At 46.8% G+C, this 12304-nt stretch overlaps 1 protein-coding gene across 8 annotated transcripts in view; it reads left to right on the plus strand.

Moving 5' to 3' along the window:
• Nucleotides 1–12304, plus strand: part of LOC136004469 (methyl-CpG-binding domain protein 2) — a 92726-nt gene that overhangs the window by 61847 nt on the left and 18575 nt on the right. Inside the window, exon 8 of one of the 8 annotated variants that reach the window (XM_065660964.1) lies at nt 7029–10224. The exons of the other annotated variants lie outside the window; for them this stretch is intronic. Coding sequence (XP_065517036.1) covers nt 7029–7307 — 279 coding nt within the window. The 3' untranslated portion in view covers nt 7308–10224. Of the gene's footprint in view, nt 1–7028; nt 10225–12304 lie in introns of those variants that run through there. 8 annotated transcript variants of the gene reach the window in all.

Below are 12304 nucleotides of genomic sequence, written 5' to 3' on the forward strand. Positions count from 1 at the left end.
AGATCAAATGGAATGGTGCTGCAAATCAATCTTTTTATGGATCACTTCCCCTTGTACCTACACTTACTCAGTGACAGCTTGTTTTGCAGACCATCTAGTGTTAACCAACCAGGTAGCATTTGATAAATGTTTGTCCCAGTGTTTGAAGTCCCACCACCCATTCCTCTCAGTGTAGTTTTTAACAGTTCATTGTACCATTCAATTTTCCCAGAGGCTGGTACATGATAGGGTATGTGATATACCCACTTGATGCCATGTTCTTTGGCCCAAGTATCTATAATATTGCTCTGGAAATGAGTCCTGTTGTCTGACTCAGTTCTTTCTGGGGTTCCATGTCACCACTGGACTTGTTTCTCAAGGCTCAGGGTAGTGTTCTGGGCAGTGGCATGGGTGGGGCACAGCATGTTTCCAGCAATATGGTGGTTACTTCCACCATCCTAAGCACATGGCGCTTGCCTTGGTGGGTCAGTGGAAGTGTGATATAGTCAATCTGCCAGGCCTCCCCTTATTTGTACTACAGCCATCATCCTCCATCTATATGTTGCATTTCTGCCTTGATGGCCTGAGGTGTCATGGGCCCACCTGCCTTAAAATAAATCACCCTTATGTTACCAATCTACATCCACCTGAGCCATTTCAGTCTTAGCAGTTTATCCACCTGTTGGTTGTTCTGGTGTTCCTCAGTGGCCTGACTCTTGGGTACATGAGCATCCATGTGACGTATCTTCACCACCAGGTTCTGCACCTGGGCAGCGATATCTTGCCACAGTGCAGCAGCCCAGGTGGGTTTACCTCTGCGTTGCCAGTTGCTCTGCTTCCATTGCTGCAACCACCCCCACAGGGCATTTGCCACCATCCATGAGTCAGTATAGAGATAAAGTACTGGCCACTTTTCTCGTTCAGCAATGTCCAGGGCCAGCTGAATGGCTTTCACCTCTGCAAACTGACAGATTTGCCCTCTCCTTCAGCAGTTTCTGCAGCTTATCGTCGAGGTCTCCATACAGCTGCCTTCCATCTCTGATGCTTTCCCACAGTACTACAGGACCCATCAATAAACAAGGCATATAGCTTCTCACTTTCTGGTAGTTTTTCATACAGTGGGGCCTCTTTAGAATGCATCACCTCCTCTTCTGATGACATTACTAAACTTTGGCCCTCTGGGCAGTCCATGATGACTTCTAGAATTCCTGTATGACTGGGATTTCCTGTTCGAGCTCGTTGTGCGATTAATGCAACTCCATGTAGCATCAGTTGCATGATGTGTAGAGGAGACCCTGCCTTTGAACATCCAGCCCATCATGGGCAACCGGGGTGCCAGGAGGAGCTGTGCTTCAGTGCCAATCACTTCTGAAGCAGCTCAAACCCTTTCGTAGGCTGGCAGTATCTCTTTTGCATTTGAAGCATAGCTGGCCTTGGATCCTCTGTATCCCCAACTCCAAAAGCCGAGGGATCAACCTCGAGTCTCCCCTGGAGCTTTCTGCCAGAGGCTCCAGGTAGGACCATTCTCCCCGGTTGTGGTGTAGGCCATATTTTTTACATCTTGCCCTGTTGGGACTGTTCCAAAGGCCACTGCATAAACCAACTCCTGTTTAATTTCTTCAAAGACTTTTTGCTCAGGGCCCCATTTGAAATTGTTCTTCTTCCAGATCACGTGATAGAGAGGGCTTACAATCAGGCTGTAATTTGGGATGTACATTCTCCAGAAACCCACAATGTCTAAGAAAGCTTGTGTGTGTTTCTTATTACTTGGTGGAGACACTTCTGTTATCTTGTTGGTCACATCCACTGGAATCTGATGATGTCCATCCTGCCTTTGACTCCAATTCATATCTAATTTCTGGCATGTTTCATATGGCAGCACTCAATGGTGGTGTGACCTCATTCAGACCTCGGTAGTCTGCTGTTAATCTTGACTCTCCATTAGCCTTTTGCACTGGCCATATGGGGCTATTAAAGGGTGAGCAGGTCCTGCTGATCGCTCCTTAGCTCTCCAGTTGATGGATCAGCTTATGGATGGGAATCAACGAGTCTCGGTTGGTGCTATATTGCCATTGGTACACTGTTGTGGTAGTAATCAGCACATGTTCTTCAATCTTAAGGAACTCCAGGACAGATGGGTCCTCTCAGAGACTTGGCAAGGTAGACAGCTGCTTAATTTCCTCCATCTGTCCTGGGTTTACCAGGAGCCGTTTTGCTCCTTCTTAGTAACTGGTGCAAGCTCTGTGTTTTGACTTCCAGCCTGGGCAGAGAGCTGATAACACTGATTGTTTTTAATTGTTGCTAAGTAATGTTTATTCTGGCCAAGGACTTTGTGAGTCTCATGCTCTGCCGGGGATGAGGGGAGGCTGGGAGGAAGCAGAGACAGGACACCTGACCCAAACTAGCCAAAGAGGTATTCCATACCACAGCACGTCATGCCCACGTTGGTAACTGGGAGTTACCCGGAAGGGCACACTCTCTCTTCAGGGAGGTCGAACTTGTTCGGCGGTGGTATCGTATTCTCTTGTTATTTTCTCTTATCAATATTATCATTGGTGGTAGCAGTAGTGATTTGTGTTATACCTTAGTTACTCGGCTGTTCTTATCTCAACCCGTGGGAGTTACATTCTCCTGATTCTCCTCCCCATCCCTCCGGGAGTGGGGAGGGTCGGGGGGGTGTGAGTGGACGAGCTGTGTGGATTGGTTTAAACCACGACACCATCTCTAAGGTAGCTATACCAAAAACCCATTGATACCCCCTCCTGAGATGGTCTATGCCAAGGATGCATGGAGACTCTGAACCACTCACAGTGGGGTGCTTTTCCCACTCCTTCACAGTCAGGCTGATTTCATCCTCCAGTACAGTCATCTGTTGGGATCCCAAACCAGCCCGTCTGCATCCCGTTATGGGGACCCTACTGGACAACCCACCCAGTCGGAGGGTGATTTGTCTAACCTATTCATGAAGCCTCACCGGCAGTGTCACCAAATCATAGAATCATAGAAACAGCTAGGTTGGAAAAGACCTTTAAGATTATCAAGTCCAATCATTACCCCAGGACTGTCATGACCGCCACTAAACCATATCAGTGAGGCCCTCATGTACACAGTTTTTGAACACTTCCAGGGACAGTGATTCCACCACTGGCCTGGGCAGACTGTTCCAATACTTGATCACCCTCTCTCTGAAGAAATTTTTCCTAATATCTGATCTAAACCTCCCCTGGTGCATCTTAAGGCCATTTTCTCTTGTCCTATCACTTGTTACTTGGGAAAAGAGACCAACCCCCACCTCCCTACAACCTCCTTTCAGGTAGTTGTAGAGAGCGATAAGGTACCCCCTGAGCCTTCTCCAGACCCAACAACCCCAGTTCCCTCATCCGTTCCTCATAAGACCTATTCTCCACACCCTTCACCAGCTTTGTTGCCCTTTTCTGGACCTGCTCCAGCACTTCAATGTCTTTCTTGTAGTGAGTGGCCCAGAACTGAACGCAGTATTCTAGGTGTGGCCTCACAAGTGCTGAGTACAGGGGGATGATCATTTCCCTGGCCCTGCTGGCTACACTATTTCTGATACAAGCCAGGATACTGTTGGCCTTCTTGGCTGCCTGGGCACACTGCTGGCTCATGTTCAGGTGGCCGTAAATCAGCACCCTTTTCTGCTGAGCAGCTTTCCAGCCACTCTTCCCCAAGCCTGTAGCATTGCATGGGGTTGTTGTGGCCCAAATGCAGGATCCGGCACTTTGCCTTGTTGAACCTTATACCACTGGCCACCCCATCAATCCACATTGTCCAGATCCTTCTGTAGAGCCTTCCTGCCCTCCAGCAGATCAACACTCCCACCCAACTTGGTGTTGTCTGCAAACTTACTGAGGGTGCACTCAATCCCCTCATCCAGATCATCAGTGAAGATATTAAACAACACTGGCCCTAACGCCAAGCCCTGAGGGACACTACTAGTGACCAGTTGCCAACTAGATGTGATGCCATTTACCATCACTCTTTGTGCTTGGCCAGCCAGCCACTTTCCAACCCAGCGAAGAATCCTCCTATCCAGGCCATGAGCAGCCAATTTGTCCAGGAGAACACTGTGGGAGAGAGTGTCAAATGCTTTACTAAAGTCCAAATAGACAATGCCCACAGCCTTTTCCTCATCAACCAGGCAGGTCACCTTGTCATAAAAGGAAATCAGGTTGGTCAAGCAGGACCTGTCTTTCATGAAACCATGCTGACTGGGCCTATCTCTCCATTTTCCCACATATGCTTTACGATCTCACTTAGAATCATCTGCTCCATGACCTTACCTGGCACTAAGGTCAGGCTGACAGACCTGTAGTTTCCAGGGTCTTCATTCCCACCCTTTTTGTAGAGGTGCCACATTGGCCAACCTCCAATCCTCTGGGACCTGCCCACTAGACCAGGACTGCTGATAGATGATGGAGAGTGGCTTAGCAAGCTCCTCGGAGGGAGGTTGCACTCTTGGGTGGAACCCATCCGGCCCCATAGACTTGTGTACATCTAAGTGGAGCAGGAGGTTGCTAACCATTTCTTTCTGAATTATGGGTACTTCAATCAGCTCCCCATCTCTGCCATCCAACTCAGGCAACTGAGTACCCTGAGGATGGCTAGTGTGACTATTAAAGACTGAGGCAAAGGCAGCATGAAGTACCTCAGCCTTATCCTCAGTCACTAGGTTTCTCTTAGTATCCAGTACACGATGGAGGTTCCTCTTGGCCCTCCTTTTATTGCAAATAAATTTGAAAAAGTACTTTTTATTATCTTTAATGGCAGTGGCCAGATTTAGTTCCAGCTGTGCCTTTGCCTTTCTAACTTTCTCCCTACATAACCAAACATCATCCTTGTACTTCTCATGGGTTAACTGTCCCTTCTTCCACAGGTGATTGATAGATTCTCTTTCTTTTTCATGAGTTCTAGTAATATCTCCCTGTTCAGCCAGGCTGGTCTCTTCCACGCCAGTTTGATTTATGGCACATAGGGACTGCCCACTCCTGTGCCTTGAGGATTTCATTCTTGTAGAGTGTCCAGCCTTCCTGGACCCCTTTGTCCTTCAGTAACATTTCACAAGGAATTCTGCCAACCAGTGTCCTAAACAGGACAAAGTCAGCCCTCCAAATGTCTAAGGTGGAGGCTTTGCTGACTTTCATCCTGACTTCTCCAAAGATTGAAAATTCAATCATTTTGTGATCACTTTGCCCAAGACGCCTCCAACCATCACATCATCCACCAGTCTTTCTCTGAACAGCAAATCTAGCCAGGCATCTCCCCTAGTTGGCTCACTAAGCAGCTGGGTTAGGAAGTTCTCACCTTCCACACCCTCCAAAAACCTCCCGGTTTGTTTCTTCTCTGCTGTTGTACTTCCAGCAGACATCTGGTAGGTTGAAGTTCCCCATGAGAACAAGGGCAAGCAATCATGAAACTTCTCCCAGTTGTTTGAAGAACACCTTATCTGTAGCTTCATCCAGGCTGAGTGGTCTATAACAGACTCCTACCAGGATATCTGCTTGGTTGGCCTTCCCCCTGATCTTCACCCACAAACATTCAGCCTTCTTATTCACAACACTGAGTTCAAGGCAGTCGATGTAGTCCCTGACATACAATGCAACCTTATTTCCTTGCCTGTCCCTTCTGAAGAGCCTGTAGCCATTCACTGCAGCACTCCAATCATGCAAATCATTCCACCACGTTTCTGTGATAGCGATTATGTCACAATTTCCCTGCTGCACTATGGTTTCCAGCTCCTTCTGTTTGTTGCCCATGCTGCAGGCATTGGCATAAATGCATTTAAATTACAGGCCTGGTGCTGTATAAACTGACCCGTGGTCAAAAAAACCCAAAATTCTGGCACTGACAACAGTCAAATCCCTTATTTCAAATATTCAAGTCTCCAGAGACTTGCACAAAACGGACTTCAGCTGAAGTCTTTTATTACACAAAATACAAGTTTGTGGCAGATAAAGGTTCAGAGAATGCCAGTTATAAGATACTGTCTACAAAAAAAAAAAGCTTGAAGTGATACACAACCAGACTAAAGAGTTACTCATTTAGTGTGCATAAGATCAAGTTCTTATCCAGTAGGCATCCTATGGGGGAGAAGATAGGTTCAGCCCATTGGCTGATCCCAGAAGTTACAATGGCATCTTCCCCGATTTCCCTTTCCTAATTTCACATATTTAGACAATTTGATGGAGCTTAGTAACTCCCCATAACACTCCCACCATTTATGGATTGGTCAGTTAATTTACTGATGTGGTTTAAGCCCAGACGGTAACTCAGAACCATGTAGCTGCTCAGTCACTTGTCCCCTTCTTTCTCCCCCCACTCCAGGGGGGAGGAGAATCAACAGAATGTAACTCCCATGGGTTGAGATAGGAGCAGTCCAGTAACTAAGGTATAATACAAAACTACTACTGCTACCACTAATAATAATAATGATAAGGGAAATAACAAGGGGAGAGAATACAAGTGCTCACCACCTACTGACCAACACGCTGCCCTACTCAAGAAGCGATCTGGGCCTTCTGGGTAACTCCCCTCAGCTTATATACTGGGCATGATGTGCTGTGGTATGGAATACCCCTTTAGCTAGTTTTGGGTCAGGTGTCCTGTCTCTATCTTCTCACTGGCAGAGCATGAGACTGAAGAAGTCCTTGATCAGAATAAACATTACTTAGCAACAACAAAAACCAGCAGTGTGTTATCAGCATTGTTCCCAGGCTGAAAGTCAAAAACACAGCACTGCACCAGCTACTAAGAAGGAAAAAAACTGACTGCTACTGCTGAACCCAGGACAGTATCCACCCCTTATTCCATACCATACGGGCCCATCTGTATGTTGCATCTCTGCCCTGATGGCCTGAAGTGTCATGGGCCCACCGGGCCAACAATAATTCACCTTTATGTTGCCAATCTAAGTCCATCTGAGCCACTTCAATCTTAGCAGCTTTATCCACTTGTTGGTTGTTCTGGTGTTCCTCAGTGGCCTGACTCTTGGGTACATGTGCATTTACATGGCGTACCTTCACCACCAGGTTCTGCACTTGGGCAGCGATATCTTGCCACACTGCAGCAGCCCAGATGGGTTTACCTCTGTGTTCCCAGGTGCATTGCTTCCATTGCTGCAAACACCCCTACAGGGCATTTGCCACTGTGGGGGATTGGCTTGTCGAAAAAGGTCACGTTCCCATCAACGAGCTGAAACAAGACATCTGTGTAGAACATGGTGCAGACTTCTCATGCCAGATAATGAGGAACTGAAGGACACCGGCAAACAGCAACATACTATGACCAATCACAGCCAAGGACACTAAGCGATAAGTGCATGAGAAAGAGGATGGTGGGGGGGTGCACGGTGTAGCTGCAAAAATACAGAGCTTACGCAATGCCTTATTTGTGCCAGAACCAATCAAGCGCCTAGTATTTGCATATTTACTGTTATATTAACTGAAGGTAGAAGCCCAATAAACAAAGCTTGCTGTTAACTCATATTGAGTCGTCCAAGTCTTCCTTTCACGACAAATGGTGACCCCGACGTGATACTTGTCTTCGCTTGGATGGTAACAACACCACGGCCGTGAAAACTGGCACTTGGCTCCGATTTTGCCCCGGAGGGTCAAAGCGGCGCATCGTGCGAAAGGACGACCGTATAGACGGGATCTGGGCGCTGCTGGACTTGCAGTGGCTGTATCGACAGCGTTGCACAAAGGAGGAGGAGCAGCCAAAGCCTCGTAGGGCAACAGAGCGCAAGCACCTTAAAAGGGGGTATGTAGAGGCAAGCTGCCCTAAATTTATTAAATTGCTTTTTAGAAAAGCGCAATATTAAAGAGAAGGACTTAATCCAGGGGGTTGGAGAAGCCTTTGAGCTTGGGACTTGGGAAAAAATCGCTAAGGAAGAAGTCTCTGTTTTATGGATGTTTTCAGTCCTTAAGGTGAAGGGAGCAACCTTTAAAGAGACAGACTTAAATTTAATGTTGAAATGGTCGAAGACGCATTATCCAGAGACTGATGAGTCTACCGTATCTGAGATCTCTTTGTGGAATAGTACACGAGTTAAGTTGTGGGACGCAGCCACAAAAGGCAGTGACACTGTGAAACATTTGTTAGTCATTTGGAGAACTATTTTAGAGATGTTAAAGTCAGAAAGTGAGATCGTGGAACCCAGTGTCCCCTGGCCACCCCTGAGCCTCTGCCAGTTGCCGCCGCGGCTGCAAAGACTGAGGACAGAGATGAAGACAGTCTTTTTGACCCGGGCCCTATTCACCCCAAGAAGGAACCTGTGCGTGCTCATCAGGCTGCTGTTGCTACTCCTGAGGTTCTGAGGCCTATTAATTCTAATGCTGACCTGGATGGTCCTTTTGACATGGAGCCGGAAAAGAAGCCTGATTTATATCCCCCAGATCCTCATGATAAATGGGCAGCTGTAAAGGGAGAAGCGAGATGGATGGGGGATGCAGATGTATTGTGTGCTTTCCCTGTGATGTATGTGCTGGATCAAGACCTGCGGTGGGAAGGTCTCTCATATGCCCTTATCAGGGGTATCGGGAGGACTGTGGCAGACCGTGGACTTGGGGTCCCATATACAACTCATTTGATACAGTCTCTCTGTGATACTCATGTACTAGAAATTGACAAATATGTCTATGATTCTATTGATGCTTGGAAACCTTTATAGATATTGCTAGCCACTTCTTCTGACATAGGCTGGCCACCTGTGTCAGAATGAGTGTGCATTTTGGTCAGTATAAAAGCCCAAGCCTCATGCGATGTGAGGGAGGCAGAGCCTCTGCGGAGAAGCTCGCTAGGGCTGAGCCTGCCACCTCACACTGCGATGATGCTTGTTGGAGCTGGTTTCCTGATAGTCTTCACAGAGTCCTTATGCCACGTTCTGTACGTGGGACTTTATAGTGCGAGTAATGATTGTCTGGATTTTGTGTTTCAAATATTGTAGTTGTGTGAAATGTGCTTGTGGGATCCCATATGCATACGTATGTGTGTGTGTGTGATGAGGGCAGATAGTGTTCTATGTATTTTTTTTGTTATCGTGTTCATGTAAAAGTTTTTAACAAGTAGCAGTTTAACATTTCAGGCAAGAAAGGGTTAATGCAAAAGTGCTGTTGCTGACAGATATTGGTTGCTGCTGAAGCAGGCAGGCAGCTCTAACTGCTGCCGAACAGACTGCTGTTTGTAACCGTGCAAAGCAGGGTAAACAACTTTAGAAAAGAGATAAAGTTGCAGAGCACGGGTAGACAAATACAAATCCAGGTGATATATTGGAAATCTATTCAGAGAGAAGCTCTGTCAAACAATGATTTTGATTGTTCGCAGAAGTTACAGGAAAAGATTCTCGCCTTTCCTGTTAAGTACCAGATTATGTTCAAGGTCAGGCAGTAAATGCTGAAATGTATCCCTTAAATTGGAAATTGCTATCTCAGTTAAGGCAAACTGTTTTTTTCTACAGACATATAGTGGTACAACTGAGATTGGTGATACAACAAGTGCTTTGATAACTCTGTAGCTTTTGTCATCAGTGTAACCCTACAGTAGAATTGTATTGTGGTGGTTATCAATCTATAAGGCATCTTCGCCAGAGTTGACTGAAACAAAGACTTTTTGTATAGTCTGTCAAATTATCTTTTATATAACCCGCTTATAACACTTCGGAAATATTTAGCTAATTTTAGAAGTACAGATTTTGAATTACTCGAGTTATTTGAAAATCGAGGTTCACTTCATAGAGCTGCATATACGTTTGCTTTACAAGCTGCTTCGCCGTTATAGGTCTCATAATTATAGGGGGTTTGTTACTTTGTTGTGCTTTGCAATGTTATTCTACTTGTTTACAATGACTCCTGACTCAATCCTTATTCCTTCATAAAGAAAAACGGGGGAATTGTGGGGGATTGGCTTGTCGAAAAAGGTCACGTTCCCATCAACGAGCTGAAACAAGACATCTGTGTAGAACATGGTGCAGACTTCTCACGCCAGATAATGAGGAACTGAAGGACACCGGCAAACAGCAACATACTATGTCCAATCACAGCCAAGGACACTAAGCGATAAGTGCATGAGAAAGAGGATGGTGGGGGGGTGCACGGTGTAGCTGCAAAAATACAGAGCTTACGCAATGCCTTATTTGTGCCAGAACCAATCAAGCACCTAGTATTTGCATATTTACTGTTATATTAACTGAAGGTAGAAGCCCAATAAACAAAGCTTGCTGTTAACTCATATTGAGTCGTCCAAGTCTTCCTTTCACGACACCACAGCACCCAAGAAAGCTTGTGTTTCTTTCTTATTAGTTGGTGGAGACATTGCTGTTATCTTGTTGATCACATCTGTGGGGTCTGTATACGTCCATTTTGCCATTTTATTCCCCAAAATTGAATCTCTTGTACAGGTCCTTTGACATTAGCCCGTTTTATGGCAAAACCGGCTTTCAGCAGGATTTGGATTATTTTCATCCCTTTCTCAAAGACTTCTTCCGCTGTATCGCCCCACACGATAATGTCTTCAATGTATTGCGGGTGTTCTGGAGCTTGCCCCTGTTCCAGTGCAGTCTGTATCAGTCCCTGGCAAATGGTAGGGCTGTGTTTCCACCCCTGGGGCAGTCGGTTCCAAGTGAACTGGACACCCCTCCAAGTGAAAGCAAACTGTGGCCTGCACTCTGCTGCCAAAGGAATTGAGAAAAATGTATTGGCAATATCAGTTGTGGCATACCACTTGGCTGCCTTTGATTCTAACTCATACTGAAGTTCTAGCATGTCCGGTACGGCAGCATTCAATGGCGGTGTGACTTCATTCAGGCCACGATAGTCTACTGTTAGTCTCCACTCTCCGTTAGACTTTCGTAATGGCCATATGGGGCTCTTAAAGAGTGAGTGGGTCCTGCTGATCACTCCCTGACTCTCCAGTCTATGAATCAGCTGATGGATAGGAATCAGGGAGTCTCGGTTGGTGCGATATTGCTGCCGGTGCACTGTTGTGGTCGCTATTGGCACTTGTTGTTCTTCAACTTTCAGCAACCCCACAACAGAAGGATCCACTGAGATACCAGGCAAGGTGGACAGCTACTCAATTTCCTCAGTCTCCAAAGCAGCAATACCAAAAACCCATCGGTACCCTTTTGGGTCTTTGAAGTACCCTCTCCTGAGGTAGTCTATGCTGAGGATGCATGGAGCCTCTGGACCAGTCACAATGGGGAGCTTTTGCCATTTCCTCCCAGTCAGGCTGATTTCAGCCTCCAGTACAGTCAACTCTTGGGATCCTCCTGTCACTTCAGAAATATAGATGGGTTCCACCCCTTGACAGCTCGATGGCATCAGGGTACACTGTGCACCGGTATCTACTAGAGCCTTATACTTCTGTGGGACTGATGTGCCAGGCCATCTGATCCACGCAGTCCAATAAATCCGATTGTCCCCTACCTCCACCTGGCTGGAGGCGGGGCCCCTCTAATAGTCATCACAATGTTGAACACTTAAGTCATGTTGAAAGGGATTATTCCTCGTTATCACAGGAGCTGGAGTAAAGTCAGCTCTTCCACTCCATCTAGGCACCTGCTCACCAGAGACTGAAACCACACCCTTATATTGCCAATCTAAGTCCATCTGAACCACTTCAACCTTAGCAGTTTTATCCAGCTGTTGGTTGTTCTGGTGTTCCTCAGTGGCCTGACTCTTGGGTACATGAGCATCTACGTGGCATATCTTCACCACCTGGTTCTGCACCCGGGCAGCGATATCTTGCCACATTGCAGCAGCCCAGGTGGGTTTACCTCTGCATTGCCAGTTGCTCTGCTTCCATTGCTGCAACCACCCCCACAGGGCATTTGCCACCATCCATGAGTCAGTGTAGAGATAAAGTATTGGCCACTTTTCTCGTTCAGCATTGTCCAGGGCCAGCTGAATGGCTTTCACCTCTGCAAACTGACTCGATTCGCCCTCTCCTTCAGCAGCTTCTACGGCTTGTCACTGGGGACTCTGTACAGGTGCCTTCCATCTCCGATGCTTTCCCACAATACGGCAGGACCCATCAGTAAACAAGGCATACTGTTTTTAAGTTTCTGGTAGTTTCTCATACAGTGAGGCCTCTTCAGCATGCATCACCTCCTCCTCTGGTGACATTCCAAAATCTTTGCCGTCTCGCCAGTCCATGATGACTTCTAGAATTCCTGGATGACTGGGATTTCCTATTCGAGCTCATTGTGTAATTAGTGCAGGCCACTTACTCCAGGTAGCATCAGTTGCATGATGTGTAGAGGAGACCCTGCCTTTGAACATCCAGCCCAGCATGGGCAACCAGTGTGCCA

Source organism: Lathamus discolor, chromosome W, assembly GCF_037157495.1.
Source record: "Lathamus discolor isolate bLatDis1 chromosome W, bLatDis1.hap1, whole genome shotgun sequence".
Taxonomy (NCBI): domain Eukaryota; kingdom Metazoa; phylum Chordata; class Aves; order Psittaciformes; family Psittacidae; genus Lathamus; species Lathamus discolor.